A 27320-nucleotide genomic window follows, 5' to 3' on the forward strand; every position below is an offset into this window, starting at 1 on the left:
CAGAGCCAGCTTTGGATCCTCTGTCTCCCTCTCTCTTTGCCTCTCCCCCTGCTCATGCATATGTGTGTGTGTGCATGTACTCACTCTCTCAAAAATAAACATTTAATAAATAAATAAATAGCATTTATGTAATGGATAAGTAAACAATACTAAATAACATATAGTTTTAGATTAATATCTTGTTTTCATATTTTTATGTTAAAATAATAACACATATATCTAGTTATTTATTATATATTCTATTGTTATTAATTGTTTTCTGGAATGATTGTGTCCTGGGTTGGCTCTCTAAAAAAACAGTCCCTTTACCAACTTTATGTCACCAAAAACTAGGCATTAATTTTTTGTTAGAAGTTTGTCAATTTGTTAGAAGGAAAATTGCCATGTCTTTGTCAAATGTGCATTTCTTTTTAAAATATTTTTTATTGTTTATTTTTAAGAGAGAGACAGTGACAGAGACAGAGACAGAGTGCAAGTGGGGGAGAGGCAGAGAGAGAAGGAGACACAGTATCTGAAGCAGGCTCCAGGCTCTGAGCTGTCAGCACAGAGCCCGACATGGGGCTCAAACTCACGAACTTCGAGATCATGACCTGAGCCAAAGCCTGACCCTTAACTGACTGAACCACCCAGGCACACCATCAAACGTGCATTTCTTTACTATGAAGCAGATTGAGCATTTTTCACACGTTCACGAACCCCATATTTTTCCTTTGGAAACAGCCTGTTTCTTACTTTTATCAAAATTTCTATTGGTCTTAAAAATAAATTTAAAAACATTTCTATTGGTCTCTTTCTGTCTTTTTGATTTATAAATCTTCTTTAGGACTGTAAGTCTACGTCAATCAAACTTGCCACACTTCTCAATTTGTGGCTTGGTCTTTCCATTTTTTTGGTGAAGTTTTTGGGCACACTTTAGAAATCTTTGTTTTTTGAACTACCCGTTTTTGTTTTTGTTTTTTCTTAAAGAAGCAGTTTTGTACAGGGTTGAGAATAGAGTTCTGGAGTTGCCCGGACCCACGTTTGAGTCCCACTTCCACCTATACAGACCTCGAACAAGTTCTTGGTACTTGTACTATTACTGATGACTTCTTTCTTTGCTTGCGATCAGCTAGATATTCACTTTTACTTTTCTCTAGTTCAAGTTGATGCATGTAAGCCTTTGATCTGTCTGGAATCATACTGGTGAATGATGGCTACATCTTTCTATATTTCGAAGGAGGTTTTGCTTTTCCTTCCACAGATGATGTGCCAGTGAGAGAATAGTGCAGCTGTCCCCACTCCGTTCTGGGGCTTGCTCAGCTGCCTCTGAGTCATTCTGTGGCATTGGGCGGGTGTTATAGCTCCTGGCTTTCTAGTGGGTAGAATAGCTTCCAGATTGGGTCCCAGCTGAATGAAGTCTCCCTTGGTGACATAGAAAAATGAACTCTATGATACTTCCTATTACAGAGGCCCCCCCAGGCTACAGCTGTCTTGGGTTTCTCTTTAACCACTTCTTGCCTGGTGCCTAGAAGATTAAAACCACACGTGGCATCTATCCTAGCCTGGAACATTTCCTCTCCTCTTGTCTTCCCTCCAGTATCGGGATTTGGGTGCCCCACCCTCATGCTTCCTGCCTAGGTGACACCTTCTAGATCTGAATCTGTGGTGACTCAGAATGGTCCTCTCTCCCCAGCTACACTTTGGCCTCCACCCCACCCACCTGCTACTGTGATATGTGACAATCTCCCCGGGAAAACAGGATCTTAATTACCTCCCTCGTATCAAAGGTGGAATTCTGTGGATATTTCCTTCCATTGTAACAGCATACTTATCTTCAAATAAATTATAACCTTTTGGAAATGTAGAGCTTGTCATACTCATTTTTTGCTTCCTTATCACAGGCAAGTATTTGATCACACACACATGCAATCAAATATTGGTTAGATTAGTTGCACCTGGGTGGTTCAGTCAGTTGAGCGTCCAACTCTTGGTTTCAGCTCAGGTCGTGATCTCACAGTTCATGGGATAGAGTTCCGTGTCCAGCTCTGCACTGACAGTGTGGAGCCTGCTCGGGATTCTCTCCCCCTCTCTAGACTCTGCCCCTCCCTGCTCATGCTGTTTCTGACTCTCTCAAAACGAATAAATAAACTTAAAAAAAACCCATAAATATTGGTTAGATTAAATAATATTTGATTTAACAATATCAATAAGGAACAAAGGGAGGAGAGTATCTTTGATGGCAAAGATTCCTCTCAAGGTATATTCCTGAGAGATTAATTTTCTTCCAGCTCTATACAATATTTCCCAGAGGAGGTTTTTGCTCCTTTTCCAGATAGCCTTCTTTGTGAAAAAGTCAGTCGCTTCCCTTAGGCAAGGAGCCTGAGCCAAATAGTTTACCTCCAGCCTGCCCTAAACTTTCAAAGATTCAAAAAATCCCTTTAAATTCTAAGTCAGATTTGTTGATGAGCTGTGGAAATCTCTGAGTTTAAGGGAGTAGACCACTGCAACCACAGATCTGACTAATCTAATCCCTTAGGTGGTGCAGCGGGTCCCCCAAGCAGTCAGTGCTTTGTGCCATAGCCCATGAATATTTTATAGATGTCCCTTTGTGCTCACTTACGGGCACTGATCTGTACAATCTGGCTTGAATAATATCAAAAGAATACCTCCTCTTGACCTCTGTTCCTGAATGATTTATGGAGATGCACTAAGCCTATCAGAGATTCGTTGTTGATGTCCTTAAGAGATGCTTTTCTTTTTTTTTTTAAGTTTATTTATTTATTTTGAGAGAGACAGAGTGCACGAGCAGGGGAGGGGCAGAGAGAGAGAACCCCAAGCAGCCTCCAAACTGTCAGCACAGAGCCCGATGTGGGGTTCAAACCCACAAACTGTGAGATCATGACCTAATCCGAAATTAAGTCAGATGCTTAACCGACTGAGCCACCCAGGCATCCCAAGAGATGCTTTTCAGCAAAGGGGGAAGTAAATTTATGTTTGTACATAGAGTGAACACTTTGGGGGAGCTTGGTGTAAAATCTGTGTTTTGGAAGGCCATCTTCTGGCTCTTCAGAGATTAGTAGGAATTTAAATTTCCTCAATAAAAAGGGCCAAATGATGTTCTATTTTTTTTTTAATTTTTTTTAATGTTTATTTATTTTTGAGACAGAGACACAGAGCATGAGCAGGGAAGGGGCAGAGAGAGAGGGAGACACAGAATGTGAAGCAGGCTCCAGGCTCTGAGCTGTCAGCACAGAGCCTGATGCGGGGCTCGAACTCACGGACTATGAGATCGTGACCTGAGCCGAAGTCGGACGCTCAACCGACTGAGCCACCCAGGCGCCCCTATTCTAAAGATCTTCTACCCCACTTCCTCTCCAGGCTTATTTATTCCTGGAATTTCTTGTTACTCTAGAATATCAGTCAAAATAATTAACTTAAATCCCTTCTCTTGTCTCCTGGCTCTTTCACCTCTGTGCCTTTTAAAAATGGAAACAATTCAGTCACCTAGTATATGCGGTGTTGGCTGTGTGCTCCTTGCTTTGAGCAATACCAAGAATGAGAAGACATCATCCCTGCTACTGAGTTCTCAGTCTAATTGGAGAAGACAAGACTTATATACATTATTGAAGTCGGCTCGTAACCTGATGCTAACATAGTACAGTACTAGAAAAGTTTCCAGAAGGGAAATAGTAATGTGTGTAGGATTAGTGAGGGATGACTTTACGGAGAAAATAGGGCTTGAATGGTTAGATTTCAACCGGCAGAGGGAGGGCATCCCAAGGACGGTAGCAGTTTTGAGTGAGAGTAATCAAAGCAAGTGTGGGGGATGATAGAGACTGTACCAACAGTCTTGGAGACAGCAGTAAGTGGTAAGGGCAGATGGTAAGGGAATGCCACGCTCCATAAAAGAGTAAAACCCAGGTCTGTGAAGCCAGCATGAAGAGAGGACTCTACTGGAGCAGAACCCAGTGATCTCAAATCTGTACTTCTGATTTGACTCTTGTGGTCTTTTCCCAGTCCCCACTGCCCTTACCACATTGGCCTCAGAGATAGACTTGCTTTTTAAAGATCTGTTAAAAAGCCCCTTCCTTTGCTTCCCCTTAGCATAGGTCAAATAAACATAAGTTTAAGAAAAGTTGACTAAGCACAAAAAGAGAACAAAAAGAACATTAGTACGTAAATAATTGAGTTTACAAGTTACACCTTGCTCTCTGGTCTCATAAACCATATCTCATTCCAAATGAGATCCCAGGGAAAGAGGGCCTTGCCTGGGGCCACCCTACTTAGTATATTCAGAGGACATCTTTTTTTTTTAATTTTTATGAGAGAGAGAGAGAGAGAGAGAGAGAGAGAGAAGGGCAGAGGCAGAGGTAGAGAGAGAGAGAATCCTAAATAGTCTCCATGCTCATGTGGAGCCCAATATGGGGCTCAGGATCATGACCTGGGCTGAAATCAAGTTGAATGCTCAACTGACTAAGCCACTCAGGCGCCCCTCAGAGGAGATCTTTAATCTCCAACCCTCAAGAGCACCCTTCTAATCATCTAAACCTCTCAAAATCCAAGCTAATTCCATTCAGCCTCCTAAACCCCAAGGCTGTGGCCTTACCCTTTTAGGAGAGTGCATACTACTGTTTCTTTCCTTTGCCTTCTTCTGCGCCTACTTTCTCTACCTCTTAGCTGCCCATTCTATCTCTTGGCTCTTCCTTCCCCACCCTGGAACTGGCTGGAGTATCCTTAGCTTTGCCTTCCGTGTGATCTCTCAGGCCTGGCATACTGAGCCTGCCCCTTTTTGAGGCCATTGTCTTTAAAGGGGACTCCTACATGGCACTGAGAAACAAGCAAAGAGGCAGCAAAAGAACTTGAAGAAGTTACTAATTTGCCAGAAATCTAAGCAAATCTTTTAGTTTTTAAGGACAGTTACCATGTCTTTCTTATCTTTGTATCCAAAGCACCTAACACAGTAGTGCCAAGCACATGATAGGGAAGTTTGTTGACTGGGGTAATAAGTTGATTAAAACAAGGAGAACAGAGTGCTGCCATAGAAATCAAGGGACAGACTCAAAAGCTTCAAGAAGAGGGATGGCTAATAACACCAAATATCACAGAGAAATCAAGTATCAAGTAAAATGCTGAAAGATACCCTACTGGGTTTGCAATAGGAAGGCTGATTGCAATGACAGTTTTATTAGAGGGGTGAGGGTGGGTGAAAGCATGATTAAATTAATAGTTGGTTGACTAATGATAGGTGAGGAAGGAAAAACAATGAGTATGGATTATTATTTGGGGGAGGTTGGCTACGAGGCAGAAAGGCTGGTAACTACAAGTGGACCAAGGGTTGACACAAAGTTGTCCTTGTTTTTTTTTTTCCTTGAGTTTTATTTTTTGTTTTGATTTTTCTGTGGGAGATACCAGCTAAAGAGAAGGAGCTAGTGGAGAAGGAAAGGTTGAATTGGTTAGACAGGGAATGACTAACAGAACAACTTTGCCATGGAGGTGGGATGAAAGATCATGGAACAGAGATCTTAGCCTTGAGCTGGAGGCTCAAGAGGTACACCTACCTCTGCAACTGGAGGGGAAAAGTTTGTGCTAATATAGTCCTAGATAAAATTACGGGCATAGGAAATTTAGGGAATTTTCACCTGAGAGCCTTGATCTTTTACTGCAATGTAGGAGTGGCATGATTTGGGAGTGGCCATGCTGGGCTGGGTGGCCTTGTTGGGCTGGGGGCTTGAAGAGAGTGATGAAGATGGTAAAAGCCTCTGGAGGAACAGGAGGGAGACCTGAGCAGGAGAACAGTTTTCAAGCTCTACTGAGGGCCACGCTGAGATCAAAGGCCACAGATTTGGTCTTTGATCAAAGACCACCACTGTGTATGGATGTGTGACTTCCTCTAGCTGGGTTCCTGGGCACACAAGATAAGGGAAATTGATTACATAAGTTTAAGGATTTACAGGTCATGAGTGGTGTTGATGATATAGTCAAGAGCAAGGTTTAGACTAGGGTTGTAAGAAAATGAATCTCTGGGGGCACTTGGATGGCTATCAGTTGAGTGTCCAACTTCGGGTCAGGTCATGATCCCACAACTTGTGAGTTCAAGCCTCATGTCAGGCTCTCTGTCAGCACAGAGCCTGTTTCAGATCCTCTGTCCCCCTCTGTCTCTATCCCTGCACCACTCACTATCTCTAGGAAGAAAGAAAGAAAGAACAAAAAAGAAAAAGAAAAAGAAAGAAAGAAAGAAAGAAAGAAAGAAAATAAGGTAAAAATGAACCCTTGAAGGAGTCTGAGTATGAGGGACACCTGGGTGGCTCAGTCAGTTAGGCATCCAACTCTTGGTTTCAGGTCAGGTCATAATCTCAAGGTTTGTGAGATTGAGCCCCATATCAGACTCTGAACAGACAGCATGGAACCTGCTTGGGATTCTCTCTCTCCCTCTCTCTCTGCCCCTCTCTCTCTCTCTCAAAATAAATAAACTTTTTTTTTTTAAAGGAGTTTGAGTATGAGAAATGAGGTAGGTTGAGGAACTAGAGGCTTAAGAACGATGTACTTGGTCCTTGGGAGTAGGAGGGTGAGGGAGTTTGGATGAAGTTGAGGTTATGGATGAGAGTTATTGAATTTCATAGGTGGAGCAGTCTTAGGTCATGGCAAGATCCAGGTGTGGTCCTGTTAGTGGGTGGTTGATGAGGAGTGTCAGTAAACACTGCAAGACCAGCTGAGCATCAGGCACTACATGAAGAGACAGGGTGGGGTAGTGGTAATGGTTTGGCAGTCTAGACAAGGGACACCCAGGATTTGCATTCAGGAACTTCTTACTCAGGCTACTGTGTGAGTTAACTTGCCTTATTAAGTCTCAGTTGTCCATCTGTCAAAGGCTATAATCATAGCACCCACTTCATGGGATAGTTGTGAAAACTAAATGAGATCATATATGGGGAGTGCTGAGCACAATGCCTGGCACAGAAGCATTCCATAAATAACAGCTATGACATGATGACTGCTATTATGGAGGCCGAGTCTCCCACCAAGGATTCACAAGGTAGAAAAGCATGAAAAATACATGAAAGGACCCATGGGGATGGCTACTTTGTGAAAACAGCCTAGATTTCTGGAATCAGACCAATTTGTGTTTGTCCTCCAGCCCAGCCGCTTACTAACTGTGTGATCTGAGGCAAGTCATCTAATCAATCTGTCTGAGGTCAATTGTGATGCTGTGTTGCTAGTATCTTCATTCCCCTAAATGTATTAAGTGCCTGCTTACTCAGTTTCAGGCATTGTAGTGAGTGTCGGAGACAAAGAGACTTGAAAAAGACACCCTCCTTGTGCTCACAGTATAGCTGAGGAGACTGGAAGAGACAATTCTAATTGGGAAAACTAAGCTCTGGCACAGCTAAGACACACAGGTAAATCCTGATTTATGCTGGAAAGAAATGTTTTGCCTGATGGAGCCATTAGCTCATTCCTTCCTTTTTAAAGGCAAAAACAGAACTTAGTACACAGTTCCCACTTTTTTACAATAATGGAGTTTTAGAAATGATTTTTGGAAAGTAGAATGGTGAAAAATAAATCTCAAGTTCCAAGGGGCTGAGCAATCTGCATGTAGACACCTCCCATCCGGGAAGACTGTGGATGGGAGGTCTGAACAGTAGGAGCACCGTGGCTCCTTCGGTGATTTGCTCAGGTCCTTGGTTTCCCCATCTGTAATGCAGGGATAATAACAGTAAGTGCTTCACAGAGTTAGTGAGTGGTAAGTGAATTAATTCGTGTAAAATGTTTATGACAGTATCTGGCACATAGTGAGCATTCAGAGTATGTTAGCTAGTATTATTCTGTAAGTGATGATCTTATAAAGAGAAAGCAAAATGTATTCCTCAGTCTACGCAGGCGTCTCCAGAAACTGCTGAATGAGTGGATCAAAGTAACAAAAAGTAAACCAGAAATCAGGTTTAGAATGAGTAAATTTGCAAAATGTCAGGGCAAAAAATAAGACACTTATCAACACAGCTCAAAATCAACCTTAAACAGACCTATCACAATGCCTTGAATCTAGTAGGTACCCAATAAATATTGGTTGGCTTCTTAAATCCTTGCTTTACAAAACAAAGGTCCAAGGGAGTGCTTTATTTACCAAGTTCTTTTTTCTCCCCTCATTCCTCTGAGTAGTTAAGAGAGAGACCTGACTTTTCCTGTCTCCTGTTGGAGCCTGAGCCCACACCCCCTGCATAGTGACTAGGCAGCTTTCCAGGTTCGCCTGATGTTAAAGCCCCCAAGTTCCTGGGCTGCAGGTTGAAACCTGTATCTCAGTCCTTTCTCTCTGGTCTACCTCAGGAAGACTTTCCATGGGAAGATAAAGGCACTTCTGGTCTTGGACTCTCTTCTCTAAGAATCCTCTCTCCTCATCTATATTGCAGAAGTTAAAAGAGAGAAGTTGGTGTGAATAGAAGTCAGAACAGAGAATGGCCCACAGGGGTTTTCTCTACAGTCCTTTGGGAAGCTACTATCATTTTCTTCCAATCAAACATTTCCCCAACAATTTAAATGATTTTGGAACTTTAGAGAAAGTCCTCACCTCTTCCCTATTAATTTCTGCCCCACCCCCACTTCACCTCCTTAGGGGCTTTCTTCTGAAATTTGAGCATAAATTCAAACACAAGGTTCCCACAGAAACTGTGCAGCCTTCTCTTTTTCTGCCTGTCTGACCTCGGTTTACAATGCTAGATTCAAGCTATCATCACAACATGCCTTTAAAAAAAATTTTTTTTAACGTTTATTTATTTTTGAGACAGAGAGAGACAGAGCATTAATGGGGGGAGGGTCAGAGAGAGAGGGAGACACAGAATCGGAAGCAGACTCCAGGCTCCAAGCTGTCAGCACAGAGCCCAACGTGGGGCTCGAACTCGCGAGCCACAAGATCGTGACCTGAGCCGAAGTCGCACACTTAACTGACTGAGCCACCCAGGCACCCCAACAACATGCCTTTTAAAACCAACATTTGCCACATTATAAAAGAGATATAAAGGGAAGAATGGCTGCCCAGGAACCTTGACACATTGGAAATCCTTATTTGCTATAATCTGAATGTGGGAAGACGGTTATTAGGAAGAATGTTTAGGACCAGAGTACCCAACTCTGGTAAAGGGGACATAACAAAACCTTTTTAAAAAGTTGTGGTAGGGCCATCTGGGTGGCTCAGTTGGTTAAGCGTCCGACTTCGGCTCAGGTCATGATCTCATGGTCCGTGAGTTCGAGCCCCGTGTCGGGCTCTGTGCTGACAGCTCAGAGCCTGGAGCCTGCTTCGGATTCTGTGTCTCCCTCTCTCTGACCCTCCCCTGTTCATGCTCTGTCTCTCCCTGTCTCAAAAAAAAAAAAAAAAAAAAAAAAGTTGTGGTAAAATATAACATAAATTTACCATTTAAAACACTTTTAAGTGTACAGTGGCATTAAGTATATCCCTATTGTTGTCAACAATCATCACTATCCTTCTCCAGAACTTTTTTCATCTTTCCAAACAGAAACTCTGTACTCTATTAAACACTAACTCACTGGGGCACTGGGTGGCTCAGTCGGTTAAGCATCCAACTTCGGCTCAGGTCATGACCTCACAACTCATGAGTTTGAGCCCCGTGTCAGGCTCTGTGCTGACAGCTCACAGCACAGAGCCTGGAGCCTGCTTTGGATTCTGTGCCTCCCTCTCTCTCTGCCCCTCCACTGCTCGAGCTCCATTTCTTTCTCTCTCTCTCTCAAACATTAAACAAAACAAAACAAAACACACTACCATTCCTGCTTTCCTCCAGCCCCCTGCAACCACCATTCTGCTTTCTGTCTCTATGAATTTCATTTTTCTAGGTATCTCATATACATGAAACCATACAGTGTTTTTGTGTGTGGTGTCTGGCTTATTTCAATGAGCATAATGTCTTCAATGTTCATCTATATGTGGTACAAGAATTACATTCCGCTTAAAGGTGCTTTTAACCTTTTTGACAGGTCAGCGATAGGATGGTTGGTAAAAGGGCAAGTCATGCTGGCTTTCTGTATTTATTCACCTGTAAAATAGTTCTGAGTTTTGTACTATCATTAAAGCATATCCAAGTAGGCATCACAAACCTACAGGATCCAGGCACATGAGTGGTAAAGCCCAGTGGAAGTAGGCAATGGTGAAAGGGAGAAACTTGCCTCTCATAAAAGTGGCCACTGCCACCTAGTTCTAATCCATTATTCTCAGGATGTAATTGCACAGGCCCAGAATTACACAGACAAGTCTCCTAATTTTCATGACAGTACTGTTGGTCCAAATGGAACATATTTACAGGTCAGATCTGGCCAGTAGGCCACCAGTTAGTAGTCTCTGCTTGGGTTTAATAACGAGCTAATTTTAGCGCGGCTTCATGCATGCATTCATTCACTCATTCACGCAATAAATGTTTACTGGGTCTCTACTACCTGCTACGCTACACACATAAGGCATGGTTTAAAAAATATATGGCAGGAGAACAAATAATCGCAGCATAAGTGCTATAACAAAGCGAAGATAATAATGACTTACTTTTATTGATCACTTCTTATGTGCCAGGGAGTTTTAAAAGAACTTATTCGTATTAACTCATTTAAGCCTTGCAACAATCCTATGAAGTAGGCATTAATGTCTCCATTTTAATCATGAAAAGACAAGCACTAAATATCAAATCACTTGTCCATGGTCACACCGCTGGAAAGTGCTGGTGCAGGATTTGAATTCGGATTGGTTCCAGAGCCCAAGGTCAAGACTGGAATAGATTGGTAGGGGCTCAGAGGGCGAGGTCGTATACGGTTAACCTGCGGATCTATGAAGACATCCTGAAGAGGTTAACTTTTGCCTTGTCTTGAAGGAAGATTTCAGCAAACAAGGCCGGGAGTGCAATCCAGGCAGAGGAAGTTGAGGCGGGGATCAAACTTTAAGGTTAGCGGGAAATAAGTCTGAAGAAATCGCTCTCAGGGTCTCCAATGTCATCTATTCAACTATTTTCAGGTGTGGTATCAGCCTACCGACGGCGTATGTTTCAGTACTAGCTGTGAGAGTAGAATGATGTAGAAACAGAGGAGCATTTACACGTTCCAGGGAGCGAAATGCGCCTAATGTCTCCTGCCCCACCCGAGCCCCTCCGCCGCTGTCCTGCCCACTGCCCACGACTGCCTTCAGGGACTACAAGTCCCGTCATGCAACCAGGGAGCGCCGAGAGCTCGGCGACCTGCCTCGCCCCGCCCCGGCTCCGCCCCCTCCCCGCCCCTCCCTCCCGCAGCCCCCTCCCGCCCGGCCAGCCCCGAAGAGTTGCCCGGTGGCCGAGGCAGACGGAAGCCGAGGGAGAGTCTCGGCAGCAGCAGGATGGGGGATTCCAAAGTGAAAGTGGCTGTGCGGATCCGGCCCATGAACCGGAGAGGTGAGAGCCGAGCCCGCCCGGGGCCGCCACGGTCGAGGCGGCAGGTGCCTGGCGCGCCCTTCCCTCACCCGCGGCCGCCGTGTGGGGTCCGGTCGGCCCCGCCCCTGCAGTCCGCGACCAAGCGAGAGGGCGGCCGGCGCACCCCGAATCCTTGTCTCCCCGCGCCCGGCCGTCCTGCGCGGGGACGCCCCTCCCCTCGCCCGCACCGCGTCCGGGACGCGGCGGGCCCCACGTCCCGGTCCGCTGCCCCTTCCGCCGGCGCGCCCGCCCCGCCCCGGCGCCCTTTCGCCCTCACGCCTCTCCTGCCCTTGCGGGAGGGCGCTCTGGTCCTTCGCCCCGGGCTCGTTTCCTCCTTCCCCCGCCCCTACTCCTCGCCCGTGCACCGACGCGTCCCCTGCTTTTTCCTTGCCAGCTGTCAGAGTGGCCCCCGCCCCTCGGTCTTCACCCCTCCACCCTGGCCGGGACGGCCAGGCACCCCGAGGCCCCACGTCTCCGGCCCAGTCACCTCAACCCTGCACTTTTGTGGTCCGCGGCAGGAAAAAATGGCAGGGAATTTGGTTTACTCTTGAGAAAGCACTCAAGTGCAAAAATTCCTCGTCTTGATTTTTCATTCTATACGTTTAACTGGGCGGTCATAAAGAATTGTAAAAACTTTGAAGTGAGAGGAGATGCCCTTCCATCCCCCGCTTTTTTGACTGTTGAGATAGTTTTGTTTTTGCTTGAAGTCATATTCGTCATCTCTCAACAATAAATAGTTTAAGTGCCAAGATTCTTGTGAAATTGTATCTTTCAGACATTCTCTCAATTCTGCAGGGAGGGTAGAGAAAGCAGATAAACCGAGTACATTTTAAATCCTCTTTAGACTGTCGAATGGAGTGAAGAGTACCGCGGTGAGGTGGGCTGGGTTTTGGCTTTAATGCTTAAGCAGCAGCGTGACTGAGCAAGGAACTTTCAATGAGATAATATATTTGAAAACACTTTCTGTACAAGGCTATGTTATTGAGATCACTGTTACAATCCCAGGAGATGACTTTTCAATTGATAAGACTCTTTTTGCAGCTTCTGTGTTCATATTCAAGTGTTAAGTCTATGTAGAAATCACGAGTTTTCCAATTTTCCTTTTCTCTGCTGTCTTTTGTATATATTGAGATATACAGATCAGCCAGTTGACGGTATGTTTTGTTGGTTTGTCCTTCTTTTCCAAGTTGGTTTATGTCTTCCCTAGGAGTCAGATCTTCCCAAAAGATCATTTCTTTTGGCGTTGCTAGGTCAGTGTAAGGCTGTCATGTGACCTAGGAGAGTTTTGTTTTTTGTTTTTTTCTCCTTCCCCTAAGAACTTAAACTAGTGCACATTTTGGGTCTTCAGTCTTTCCTTTGACAAAATCAAAGGGTCTTAGATGAACTCTGAAAGTTTTCAGAAGCTTTTGTTCTTAGGTGCTCAGGCATCTTTATTCAAGTTTATTACCATTACAATGGTTTAAAAAAAATGAAAAAGCAGGCCATATAAAACACAACTTTATCTGGAACTTGATTCTGAAAGGATGATTTCAGCACATTCTTAAAATTTCCTTTTCACAAAAAAACTAGGAAATGTCAGTGCTAAAAAGATGTAGCTAACCATCACAAAAGACCCATCTCAGATCATTAGAATCCTACCCTCTTCCCCTCCCCACATGAATTTCAGTTTTTAAACATTTTTTAAATGTTTTTTTAAATTTATTTTTGAGAGAGAGAGAGAGAGACAGAGCATGAGTGGGGGAGGGGCAGGGAACAAGAGGGAAACAATTTGAAGCAGCAGTTTTGTTTTTTTTTTTTTTAAGTGTATTTATTTTAAGTGAGAGAGAAGGAGGGAGAGCAGGGGAGAGGCAGAGAGAGAATCCCAAGCAGGCTCCACGCTGTGAGTGCAGAGCCTGACATGGGGCTTGATCTCAGAGAACTGTGAGATCATGACCTGAGCCTAAATCAAGTCAGATGCTTAACTGACTGAGCCACCCAGGTGCCCCATGAATCTCAGTTTTTGAGGGAAGGTACTATATAAATTGTCATTAATTAGATTATAATAATTGTTGTATCAGAGTGCCCAGGGACACATAGAATACTAATTTTCACTGTGGAATGGATATTAGCTGTTCCTTTGGTTGAACTCATTTTAAAATTAAGGTTTGGGGTGCCTGGGTGTCTCAGTGGGTTGAGTGTCTGATTCTTGATTTCAGCTTAGGTTATGATCTTGTGGTCATGGGATCGAGCCCCATATGGGGCTCCACGGTGGGTGTGGAGCCTGCTTGGAATTCTTTCTCACTCCCTCTACCCCTGCTTGTGCTATCGCTAAAAACAAACAAACCTGCCCCCCCCCAAAAAAAAAGATTTAAAATTAGGTTTATACATAGATTCATTACTCTGTAAATAGAAGTGCATTATTTTGGTAACTGCTTCCCCCTTCATTTAGTGCCATCTCTTACCTAGCCTTATTTCCTGAATGCATACGGACTTCTTTTTTCTGTAATTACCACAGATAATTAAGATTGGTTCTATTTCTGTTTTGTCATGAAGTAGTCATTTACATAAATCTAGAAGTTGTGGAATTCAGTGTATTATTATTGTGAAGCCAGTGATTTTTTTTTTTTTTTTTAAGATTTCATTTTTAAGTAATCCCACTCCCAGCTTGGGGCTCAAACTCACAACCCCAACATCAAGAGCTGCATGCTCCACCAACTGAGGCAGCCAGGCACCCCTAAAGCCAGTGATTTTTAAACTGCTATCTAGAATTTGTTTAAAAAGACTACAATGGAACTATATTCCTTTCCAGGAATTTTGAGAAGAATCATATTACTTTGTCTAATCATTACTTCTGTGAAAATTAGTGTATGAAGTAGTAGTATATGATTGTGACAAAGAGTAAACTTTTAGTCATAGCTGTTTCTCTCATAGCATATTAGTTCAGGAAGCAACCTCAGATATCACTCCTCACAAATAAGATTGAGATGAGAATGGGTTACAAGGATGTTTTACTGTGTAGTTTCTGATGTTTGGACTCATCGGCTACTTTTTGAGGAAAATTGAAATTTGCAGGAAGCTTCTAATGTACCATTAAGATCTTTATGTGGTTCAGTATCTGCTAAGGTGTTAAGGTAGTTAGTTGGCTTATTATTTAACATTTATCATGGAAGTAAGAGTGTTTCAGTCTTTTTTTTGCTAAATTATACGTGGGTTTGGGTATATGTAAATATACCCAATATAAAAAATTATATGTAATTTTACCTAGTTTTAACATTACAACTTCTGTTTTGCTTTTCTTCATCTGAAATATGAACTCAAATGAGCTGAAGAAAAGCTGTAAACCTGTTTTGTCATGCTCTCTTGAAGTTCTATTTGCAGATACTGTTTGGTTTTTCATATTCTTTTTCAGACATGGACAACTCACCACGTAACTCTGGTTGTGTTCTTCCACTGTAAGGAACACCCATTCATACATTATTAACCAGTATAATTATTAAATGAACCGAAAGGTTTACAAGCATAATTGATGGCACTAGGTAGATCAGTGACACTCTCCTATTCAGGAATTTGATGTTTTATGACTTCAGATGGTTTAAAAAATATTTAGTATTTACTGAATGCCTGCCAGATGTCTAGCTTATATTAGATAGTATGGGATCTTACTGCCTTTTTGCAAGAGGTTTCCCATATTTAAATATGCGTAAAATCAATTACCAAAGTAAATAAATTTACACCAAAAGTGTTTGGAAAATACCTTTGCTATCTATCTGGTCTAAGGTAGTGAAACCAAAAATTACATTAGATGTTTAGCTAGAGAGAAGAGTAGTGAAATGGGTTATTTCAGTTGTTAGGAAACATGGATAATAAATTTATTTCAACAGGTATTTCTCAAGGGTTTACTTTGCACTTTATAGTACTTAATTCAGTGAAAGGCTCAAAGACACAAAGAAGAATGTACTGATAGAAGTCAGTGCTTAAGGAAATCATAGTCTAGTATCTCAGTGGAAAAATTGTTATGTATCTATTAAGAATGATGACAATGGACATCATTTAACAAGGAAGACTTTTCTATGTTAGCAGAAAAACCAGAATGTAAAACAGAATGTGTAACTGTAAGGTTGAATTTGCTGTTAATTTTATTACTGTATAAAAATGTAAACAGGGATGGGCAAGGGCTAGAAAGAAACATGAAAAAATGAGATTGCTTATTCTTGTTGGGAGAATCTTAACATCCTAAAAACTCTTAGTGTTGACTAGTATTGTAATATTCAGTTTTTTAAAATGTGCTTCATGGGTCACGCTCATGAGGAAATGGCCGTCCTGTGAAAAGATAAGATTAAAAGGTAAACAAGCACCTATCACAGATTGCCAGGTGAGTGATCTGGCAATACTGGAATTCAGAGGAGTGAAAGGTCCCTGGAAGCCTGGTGATCAGGGAAGGCTTCTCTGGGGAGGGAGAACCTTGGTTAGACTTAGAGGGAGGAAGCTTAAGATCGGAATGGGTGCATGGTAGGAGGGGAGGAGAGAGCGTTGGGTCTTTGAGGAGGAAGTGTGGCCTGAGAGCAAAGGCACAGAAACAGGAATGAACCAGGCAAGTTTAGGCGGCAGAGACAGATAAGCCTGCCAGAAGGATGAGATTAGAAAGGTAGGGTGGAATTGCAGGGAGCCCTTAATGCTGGCTCGGCCCAGAAGTCCAGGTTAGGGTGGCTGGTCCATGTGCTCTCTTTAGCTCTGTAGAACTTCGCGTGGATCTCGGACACAGCATGGAGAAGGAAGACTGCCAGGTCTCAGAGCAGGATCAAAAGCCTGGGTAGATGCCTGATTCAGGGCACAGCTGGGCAACATTTAAGAGCGGGTTGTGAAAATGAAGCCACGTGAATAGGAAGAGTAAGGAGGCTGGTCAAAACTTAGGTAAGCAGTCATGACTCAGAAGACAAGGTGAAACTACAAGGTGAAACTGAGGAAGTAGGAAGCTTAGAGAACATGCTGACAGTCTGGGAAGACACACGTGATCCTTAGGAAATGAAGGGGCAGGGTAGCAAGGAGATTCTGATACAGGAAGGTGGTTTTGACCCTTAGGACATTGGTGGGCTCAGGGAGATGACTGATACTGGAGTTGAGGACGGCTGTGGATGGAAATTTCTGACATACTTTCTAAAACAGAAGATCCTTGTTTTCTAGCATCTGCTTGATATGCTAATGGAGAATGAGACACACAACTCTTACAACATTGTTTTGTTTCTGCTGTCTACTCAGTGACTGAAATTGGGATTTATACATACAGGGCCACAGGCTTTTGGAGAAGAAAGTACAAGTTTACATGATAAAATAAAATAAAAACTTGTTTGAGTTGGCATTTACTTTTACCCCCTCACCTCCATAAAACAATGACTAATGTCCAACTTTTCCAGTCCTTAAGGTCTGAAGATGGAGGATACTACTGACAAAACTATTCATTAAGCAGATGAATGGAGATGTTTATTGAGTGGAAATGGATTATTATTGATCTCTTGGCTTGCTGATCAGGTTTCCCTTGTGTTCAACATAACATATAAAAAAAAAACAACTTGGCAGAGATGAGCAGTGTAATTTATGGGGAAGTATGTGAAACTAATTGATCTCTAGGACACAAACCCATGACTTAATTGGTACTGGGCTTGAGCTTTTGGGTGCTAGAGATACCTTTATTATTTTTTTAAATTTATTTTTGATTGAGAGCACAAGGTGGGGAGGGACAGAGGATCTGAAGCAGGTTCCATGCTGACAGTAGTGAGCCAGATGTGGGGCTTGAACTCATGAACCATGAGATCATGACCTGAGCCAAAGTCAGACACTCAACTGACTGAGCCACCCAGGTGCCCCTGCTGTAGATATCTTTGAAAGATGGTATTAGCCCATTCAGTATGCGTTGATTGAAGAAAAGAATAATAGCTACTCCTTTTTAAGAGCTGTTTGTTAGCTACAGAGTTCGGTACTTTGTATATGTTATTCTTTAAACAAAACTTTGAAAGGTACTTTATAGAATTACCAGTTAACAAAATCTCAGACAGGGATAAGTAAATTTCCCCAGAATTACAAGACCAGTATTTTGGAGCCTGAGTTTCACCTACTTTCCCATTGAAGCCTGTGCTTTTACTGCTATATTGGATGTGATGATCTTTAAAGGGACCTTGCATTTTTTTGAGTTTATGTAATTTTCAAAGATGTGCAGGATATACGAGAAGCATAAGTCATGATCTTTGACCAAAGGGACTCCCTGTCTTGTTTGTAATAAGAGATGCATGCACAGGTGAGTCAATTACAAGAACATATGTACACAGTGATGCTAGTGCATTACAAATGAAAGAAATGGGGGTGGGACTTGAGAATGGTAAGGGTTGAGTTGAAGACAGTGGGCAGGGAGGCATGCATGGTAGGTGGGGTACATAACACAAGTTGTTGGAATTAATCTATGTATTTTTACCTTGCTCATAAGCTAATAAGTTAGCTAGTTACTGTTTCATGGATGCTAGGAGAAGACATAGGACTTCTGGGTCAGAAGACTTCATGGCAGAGCAGCCATTGTGAGTTGCTCCCCTCACTGGCCAATCCCACAGGGGTGATGTGGAGTGTCCAAATGGATGCCATGCAAGCAATTGGTTTGCGCTGCATCTGAGGAACACAGGACTTGGGGAATCCATTGTTTTAAGTGGTAAGCAAGCCTGCTCTCTGTCCCGAAGGACAAACTTGTCTCTCAAAGTTGCTGACTGCAGACCGATTCTTGACAGAGGTGCTGGGTAAAGAGCATTTATGGCTTAGCTCATACCACCAGCAGGAGCATGTCAAGATGGCATTAGAGCAACTGAAAGTTAGGAAATACAGGAAGACCGTAAAGCTTCTGGTTTAGATGATTTATATGACTAAGTGAACAAATGTTGGGGTCATTAACTGACATTAGAAGTATAGGAGAAGCCGGTTTTAGGGTGGAGGTGTAGGAAATGATGAGTTCTGTTCTTGGGCATTCAACAATATTTAGTCAGTGGTGCCTACTGCACCTACGACTATGAATAAGATATTGTACATAGGTGGAAGAAACTCTTAGGTGTCTGCAGTGCAGTGGGTGGATCCAGAAGGTTATTGCATAGGAGTCTGAACCTAAGGAACTGGAGATGTGTGTAGATTTGGGGGTCATTACTGTAGGTATAAGATAGAATACCAAATTAAGGTGTGTGCAAAGGAGGAGGTCATAGAGGCCAAGAGGAGAGACATAAGTAGAAGCAGGTAAAAGTAATATGGAACCCAGAGAGAAAATGTGTCAAAGGATGAATGGTCAGTAGGAGATCACAGGAATGGCATGTATGATAATGGCATGTATGAATTGTGTTCAGTGGACTAGGCAATATGGTGGTCAGTGGTAATTTTCAGAAGAATAATTTTGACTGAATGAATAAATTAGTGTTGGTGTGTTGGTAGTGGGCTGAGATGTAAGTGGGTTGCCAATATGGTGGAAGTGAGTATACATGAATATTCTTTCAAGAAACTCCATTTATGAAATTCTTTTTTTTTTTTTTTTTTTTTTTAAGTAGGCTTCATGCCTGATGTGGGGCTTGAACTCATGGCCCTGAGATCAAGACCTGAGCTGAGATCAAGAGTCATATGTTCAACTGACTGAGCCACTCAAGCACCCCTCAAAAAACTCCATTTAGAAGGGAAGGATAGAGTGGCATCCGGAGGTGTCCTAGGAACAGACCTTTTTCCCCTTTGAGTCTGAGAGATGTTTGAGCCTTGTGGTAGACAGAAAAAGCCAAGAGAGGGAAATTTTTGAAATATGGGAAGAAGAGGATAATTATATAATGGGAAAGCCCTGGAGTCCTTAATTTTCTTGATGAGGTGGATTGTGACGTTGTTATTTGAGAGTAAGAAGGATTGGCTTGACTGGGATCTTCAGAGCAATGTTCAGAAATTTAATTAAAGGGCTCTAACCATATTTTATATCTGTTGAGGGCAGTGGGGTCATTCTTGCTAATTTTTTTGAGATATAATTGACTCATCAAAAGCGTACAATTCAGTGGTTCTAGTGTTTTTGCAGAGTTGTGTACCCATCACCATTATCCAATGGCAGAACATATTCATCATCCCAAAGAGACTCTGACCCCACTAGCAGTCACTGTCCACCCTCCTGACACCCTCTGTCCTCCAGCACACACCTACCCCTCTCCCCTGTCCCGGGCATCCACTGTTCTACTTCTTGTCTCTATGGATTTGCCTATTCTGAACGTTTCATGTAAATGGAATCATGCAGTGTGTGGACTTCTGTATCTGACTTTTTTCACTTGGCATAATGTATTCAGGGTTTATCCATTGTTGTAGCATGAGTCAGTACTCATTCTTTTTTAAAGTAGAATAGTATTATACGATATGGATATGCTGCATGTGTTTACCTATTCATTAGTTGATGGGCATTTGGCTTGTTTCTACTTTTTTAGCTATTTTGAATACTGCTATGAACATTTATGTATATAACTTTTTGTGTGGATGTATATTTTTACTTCTTTTGGGTATGTGTGTGTGTATATATATGATATATATATATGTACATATATACATACACGTTCGTACATACACATACACACATATATACTACACACACGCACATAGAAGTGGAATTGCTGGGTCATATAGTAATTCTGACTTTTGAGGAACTCCTAAATTGTTTTCCAAAGTGACTGCACCATTTTACATTCCCACCAACCATGTATGAAAGTTTTTCTCCATGTCCTTCCTTGCCAGTACTTGTTTTATCTTTTTGATTATTGCTATCCTAGTGTGTGTGAAGTAGTACCTCATTGTGGTTTTGATTTGCATTTCTCCAGTATCTAATGATGTTGAACATCTTTTCATGTGTTTATTGGTCATTTGTATATCTTTGGAGAGATTTCTATTCAAATCATCATTGTTTTAAAAATTGGGTTGTCTTTTTATTATTGAGCTGTTGGAGTTCTTTATATATTCTGGATACCAGTCCCTTATCAGATAAATGATTTGCAAACATTTTCTTGATTTTTGTGGGTTGCCTTTTCATTTTATTAATGGTGTCTTTTGAAGCACACATTTTTTTTTTAAGATTTTATTTTTAAGTCATCTCTACACCCAATGTGGGGCTTGAACTCACAACCCCGAGATTAAGACTTGTATGCTCCACCAAGTGAGTCAGCCATGCACCCCTGAAGCCTATAAAATTTTTCATTTTGATATGGTCCAATGTATCCGTTTTTTTTTTTTTTTTCTTTAGTTGCTTGTGCTTTTGATATCATATGTAAGGAATCATTACCTTACTCAAGGTCACATGGATTTATGTCTATATGTTTTAAGAGTTTTATAGTTTTATGTATTTAGGTCTTTGGTCTGTTTGGAGTTAATTTTTGAATGTGACGTGAAGTAAAGGTTCCATTTTATTCTTCTGCATATGGATATCCAGTTGTCCCAGCACCACTTATTGAAAAGACTGTTCTTTCCCCACTGGATTTTCTTGGCACCCTTGTTGAAAATCAATTGACTATTGAATTTAAGAGTAAGATACAATAAGCTCTTTAGGAATGTGACTGGTAGGTAAAGGGAAGTACATTTACACTTCTGAGTAGTATATGTGGTTTGAAAATTATTAATAATTTTCTGGAGAATTAGAGAACAGATTAGTAAATGAGCAAGTCAGAATTATTTTATTCACACTGAGAATGATACATTTCCTCAGATGCAACATGAGTTATGTAAAGGGAGTGTCCCAGACCCTGCCTGTCTTTCACTGTGATGTCATTGAGGAACGAGCCATAGTTGATTTATGCATTGAAGAAAGACTTGTTTCAAATGATTGTTCACTTGTACAGGGTGACTAATTTGCTGGCTGAGTAAGCTGAATTGTCAGCTGTTAATATTTTAATATTCATCTTGAGGAACTTGACCTAGAAGAGGATCCTGTTTGGGAAATAATATGGGATCTTTAATGTTAGTGGAGTAAATTTCCTTTTTTTAAGGACTCATGGATACGTCAAAGCATTCATGGCTCTAAGTATGATAAAACTCAATTAGTCATGACATAAACTTATAGTATTACTTAACTTTAAGATCATTCTGGTTTTTTATTGGTTTTCAGACATAGTACTAATTAAATCCCAATCTCATTATTATAGACTTCGCTAGGTATAAGCTGTTGTCCATGTGTTACTTATTATAATAGTCGTGAGTGTTTAGTGCCTTTTTTTTTATTGTGTTAAGTATATATAACAAAATTTACCATCTTAAACCATTTTTAAGGGTGAAGTTTAGCGGCATTAAGTTGTTGTGCAACCATCACCACTATCCACCCCTAGAACGTTTTTTATCTTGTAAAACTGAAACTCTGTATCCATGAAACTCCTCTGTTGACTCTTAGGCCCAGCCCCTGGCATCTACCATCTTACTTCCTATCTCTATGAATTTGATTACTCTAGGTACCTCTTATAAGTGGAATCATATAGTATTTGACCTGTTACAACCAGTATATCTCATTTGGCATAATGTCTTCAAGGTTCATCCATGTTTTAGCAGAATTTCATTACTTTTTAAGGTTGAATAATATTACATTGAATTATACCACATTTTGTTTTTCCATTCATTCATTGATGGACACTTAGATTGTTTCTACCTTTTGGGTATTGTGACTACTGCTGTGCACATGGGTATACTTTAATGCAGTTTTTGCAAAGGCAGCTCATAGAAGTTAGGTCCTTATCTTTAAAAAAAAATTTTTTTTTTTTACATTTTATTTATTTTTGATAGAGAGAGACAGAGCACAAGCGGGGGAGGGGCAGAGAGAGAGGGAGGCACAGAATCCAGGCAGGCTCCAGGCTCCGAGCTGGAGCACAGAGACTGACGCGGGGCTCAAACTCACAAACCGTGAGATCATGACCTGAGCCAAAGTCGGACGCTTAACTGACTGAGCCACCAGGTGCTCCAGGTCCTTATCTTTTTAATCTAAGTATTGCTCCAAACTAAGAGGAAGCTGCTTATCTTTTGAATTTTTGGTAGGTGTTTTAAAATTTTTTTTTAATTTTTAAAATTCACATTAAAGTTAGGGCCTAAATTTGTTACTGTTATTTAACTACTACTTACTTTCTAAGCAGTATAGATCAAGAAGTCTTAAATGGAGAACATATCATATTTAGAATCTTGTTGCAGTATAATTGAATTCAACCAACTAGTAGCATTTGATGGTACTCTAGCTATAGCATTTTATATTAAATGTTTTTCATATATCTGATCCTTAAACTCTCTTCAGATCTCACAGATTTTATTTGCTTGCGTGTGTGTCCTAGATGTTCCACCCATATTCTAAACAGTCTTGTGAAAAGCCTTGTCTTAATATCTATTCATCAATCAACAGAATTGGAGTGGGAATTTTGTTTGATTAAAAACTGAGCTAATGAGGGGTGTCTGGGTGGCTCAGTCGGTTGAGCTTCCAACTTTGGCTCAGGTCATGATCTCGTGGTTTGTGAGTTTGAGCCCCACATTGGGCTCTGTGTTGATAGCTTGGAGCCTGGCGCCTGCTTCAGATTCTGTGTCTCCCTCTCTCTGCCCTTCCCCTGTTTGCATTCTGTCTGTCTCTCTCAAAAATAAATAAACATTAAAAAAAAAAACTGAAGTAATGAAATAAAGATAATTGTGAATATTTTAAAGGCCACCTTTCATGAGTGTTCGATGTAGGGACATTTCTAAGTGTTGCAGTCTTCAGGACAGAATGAATTTAGGTTGGATATTAGTTATTAGGTGATTCTGTGTATTATATAGGATTTTCCAGGCGTTGGTTCCTTCATGATGTCATTAATGCTCCCAAATTATTAGTTGTATCTATTGAAGTCATGAAGAAGAGGCAGAGAAGGGAGGAGCTATGAAGAGAATAAGGAAAAAGTATACAAATGTTGAAGGAAAATGTTTGGATCCCTTTTCAATTCAAGATCATTTAAAATGATGGCAGAGCACTTAGTGAGAAAATACTGGATTTACAGTTTTTCAGGCATGCATTCTAATGTGTACTTTTGCATGCAGAACTATACACACAGCTCCTTTGCTCAGACCAAACACTCTTGCAAGACACTAATAACTAATTTTGTGGTGGGTGGTGAGACAGTAGATTCTGAGTCACAGCACAGTTTCCGGAGGGTTGATAATGCATTTGTGTATAATATAGATTTGACTGTGAGGGGCCAGCCAATACAATGTGGTCAGACACCATTAAGAAGTGGTGTTAACAAAGTATGATTATAAACTTTCTTGAGCTCTGGGGCTATAGACTTTAGTGTCAGTTGACCACAGTGGAACATTTGCTGCTTTGGGATTAGTCTTCCACACCTAACTCTGTAGTTTTCCTTTCAGTTTTCTTTGCCTAAAAAAATGTGTTGGCTAAAAGAAAGACTGCTAAATTTTTTATACTTCTAGAATACATCTTTGAGAACAAATGTAGAATAACCAATATAAGTAAAATTGTGTCAGGTACAGGGAGGGAATTTTTTGTTTTGCTTTTTTTTTTTAAATTTGTCTCAGTTATGTAAGTTAAAATGTAAAAAATAAATGACCTTTCCTGGGAGTGGAAATACTTCTAAGTTATAATGAGGTGACATTGACATTTGGCCAAGGTTCTTTGGGAAATACAAAATAGCTCCAGGGCAGTGCAGCTCCTTTCCTTAGGGTTTATCTTTTGGTAATGGCAATAAGGCAAACAAATGGTTTCATACTTTGGGTCAGAAAAATATTAGAATATAAAAATATGAGAACATAAACATGCCGTGGCCTATACTTACAAAAAAATAGCTTTATTGAGATATAATTCACATATCATACAATTCAACCAATTCAGTGGTTTTTATTATGTGCAGTTATCAGCATAATCAATTGTAATATATCTTCATACCCCCAGAAGAAAACTATACCCATGTAACAGCATGGTTACTATAGTTAGTGATAGTGTATTGCATATTTGAAAGTTGCTAAGAGAGTAGATCTTAAGAATTCTCATAATGAAAAAAGTTTTTTTGTAATTGCATATGGTGACAGATGTTAATTAGACTTATGTGGTGAACATTTTGCAATATACATAAATATGGAATCATTTTACATGTTTTATACCTGGAACTAATACAATGTTATATGTCAATTATACCTCAATTTAAAAAAACCCTGTCATACCCATTAGCAGTCACTCCACAGCCATAGGAATAACTAGTCTATTTTCTGTGTCTTGTTTGCCTATTCTGGACATTTCAAATGAGTAGAATCATATAACATGTGGTATTTTGTAACTGACTTTTTTCAGTTCACACAAGCTTTGTTCATGTCGTGTAGTATGTATCAGTACCTTATTCCTTTTAATTGCCAAATAATGTTCCATTTTATGGATATAATAAATTTATCCATTTATTAGTTAATGGACATTTGGCTTGTTCCACTTTTTGGCTGTTATGAATAGCCAAATACTAGGGTTATGAACATTTATGCACAAGCTTTTGTGTGGACCTAGATTGTCATTTCTCTTGAATATATATGTAGGAGTGGAATTACTGGGTCATATACCAGCTCTCTGTTTAACTTTTTGAGGAGCTGCCAGACTGTTTTCCAAAGTAACTGCACCATTTTATATTCCCATCAGTGATGTATGAGGATTCCATTTTCTCCACATACTCATTAACACTTGTTATTATCTTTTTGACTATCGTTATGCTAGTGGGTGTGAAGTGGTATCTCATTGTACTTCTGATTTACATTTCCTAATGTGTAATCTGTTGAGCATCTTTTCTGCTTATTGGCCATTTTTGTATCTTTTTTTGAGAGATATCTGTTCAGATCATTGCCCATTTAAAAGTTGGATTATTGGTCTTTTTATTATTGAGTTGTAAGAGTTCTTTATATTTTCTGAGGTAAGCCCCTTATTAGATATTTGTTCAATTCTGTGGGTTGTCTTTTTACTCTTTTGATGGCGTCCATTGAAGTACAAAGGTTTTTCATATTGATGCTTTCCAGTTTATCTGTTTTCTTCTTTTGTGTTTGTGCTTTTGGTGTCTAAGAAACTATTACCTAACCCAACATCATGTGCATTTACTCATGTTTTTTTTTTTTTTTCCTTATGAGTTTTATAGTTTTAGCTCTTACGTATTTATTTCTATGATCTGTTGGAATTAGTTTTTGTGTATGGTGTTCATTTTTGTGTGTATGGATATCCAGTTGTCCCACCACCATTTGCTGGAAAGACTGTAGTTTCCCCACTGGATTGTCTTGTCAAAATCAGTTGGCCATAAATGTGACAAGTCTATTTCAGGACTGTCTATTCCATTAATCTATATGTCTGTCCTTCTGTCCTTATAGTAGCACTGCACTGTCTTGATTACTATAGCTTTCTAGTTAAGTTTGACATTGGTGAATGTAGTCTTTCTATTTTGTTTTTTTCAAGATTATTTGGCTATTCCTGGTTGTATGCATTTCTATATAGATTTAGGATTACCTTGGTAATTTTTGTTTTAAAAAAAAAAAAGCTAACAAGCTAACTGGGATTTTGATAGGGATTATCTTGAATTTTGTAGACCAATTTGGGATATATTGTCATCTTAATAGTATTAAGTCTTTCAGTTAATGAATGTAAAATAATTTTCTATGTATTTAAGTCTTGAATTTCAGCAGTGTTTTGGAATTTTCATTGTACAAGTCTTACACTTTTTTTTTTTTGCTTTTAGGAAGAGAGAGTGCAGGTGTGGGAGAGGGGTGGAGGGAGAGAGAGAATCCTAAGCAGGCTCCATGCTCAGCACAGAGCCCTATGTGGGGCTCAGTCCCATGTCTCTGGGATCATAACCTAAGCTGAAACCAAGAGTTGGACTCTCAACCAACTGAGCCTCCCAGGTGTCCCTGTCTTGCACTTCTTTTAAATTTATTCTTTTATATTCTATTTTATATTCTTTTAATACTTTTCAAAAGTATTTAAATCTTTTTGATGTCATTATAAATGAAATTGTTTTCTTGTTTCGGTTTTTTTTTTTTTTTTTAATTGCTGGTGTATAGAAACACAACTGCTTTTTGTATACGGTATTGATCTTGTATCCTACAACTTTGCAAAACTTGTTTATTCTAATAGTTTTAAAATGGGTTCCTTAGGATTTTCTTTTTTTAATTTAATTTATTTATTTAGAGAGAGAGAGAGTGCGTGTGGGAAGAGGGGGTAAAGGGAGAGAGAGAGGGGGAGGGAGAATCTTAAGCATGCTCCATGCTCAGCAAAGAGCCCAACACAGGGCTCCATCCCATGACCCTGGGATCATGACCTGAGCCAAAATCAAGAGTCCTCTTCTCAACTGACTGAGGTACCCAGGCACCCCTGATTCCTTAAGATTTTCTGTCTATAAGGACCATATCATCGCAAGTAGAGATAGTTTCACTTCTTTCTTTCCAATCTGGATCCTTTTTGTTTATCTTGCCTAACTGCCCTGACCAGAACTTCTAGAACAATGTTGAACAGAAGTTGCAGTCATAGAATATCCTTTTCTTATTCCTGATGTTAGTCTTTCACCATCAAATACGGTATTAACTGCAGGCTTTTGTAGATGTCCTTTATCAGGTTGAGAGGTTCCCTTCTAGGTTCCCTTCTTGTTGAGTGTAAAGAGTGTTGGATTTTTGTCAAATGATTTTTTCTGAAATAAACTACTTTAAAAATGACTATTTTCTCTGTTTTTTTTTTCTTTTTTCATCTGCAGAAATTGACTTGCATACCAAATGTGTGGTGGATGTAGATGCAAACAAGGTTATTCTTAGTCCTGTAAATACTAATCTTTCCAAAGGAGATGCCCGGTAAGTTAAGAAACAGTGTTATGTTCAATGGATTTTTATTATTTATTTATTTATTTATTTATTTATTTATTTAAAACAATTTTTTAGTGTTTATTC

General features: G+C 40.4%; 1 protein-coding gene across 1 annotated transcript in view; it reads left to right on the forward strand.

Moving 5' to 3' along the window:
* The first annotated feature begins 11244 nt into the window (after positions 1 to 11244).
* The window catches only part of KIF13B (kinesin family member 13B), a 198572-nt gene continuing 182496 nt past the window's right edge, over positions 11245 to 27320 (forward strand). The window contains exons 1-2 of the mRNA XM_078445580.2: positions 11245 to 11390; positions 27131 to 27224. Of these exons, the coding sequence (XP_078301706.2) occupies positions 11336 to 11390; positions 27131 to 27224 (149 nt within the window). The 5' untranslated portion in view covers positions 11245 to 11335. The remainder of the gene's footprint in view (positions 11391 to 27130; positions 27225 to 27320) is intronic.

The sequence above is a fragment of the Panthera onca genome, chromosome B1, assembly GCF_046562875.1.
Source record: "Panthera onca isolate mPanOnc1 chromosome B1, mPanOnc1 haplotype 2, whole genome shotgun sequence".
NCBI classification, from domain to species: domain Eukaryota; kingdom Metazoa; phylum Chordata; class Mammalia; order Carnivora; family Felidae; genus Panthera; species Panthera onca.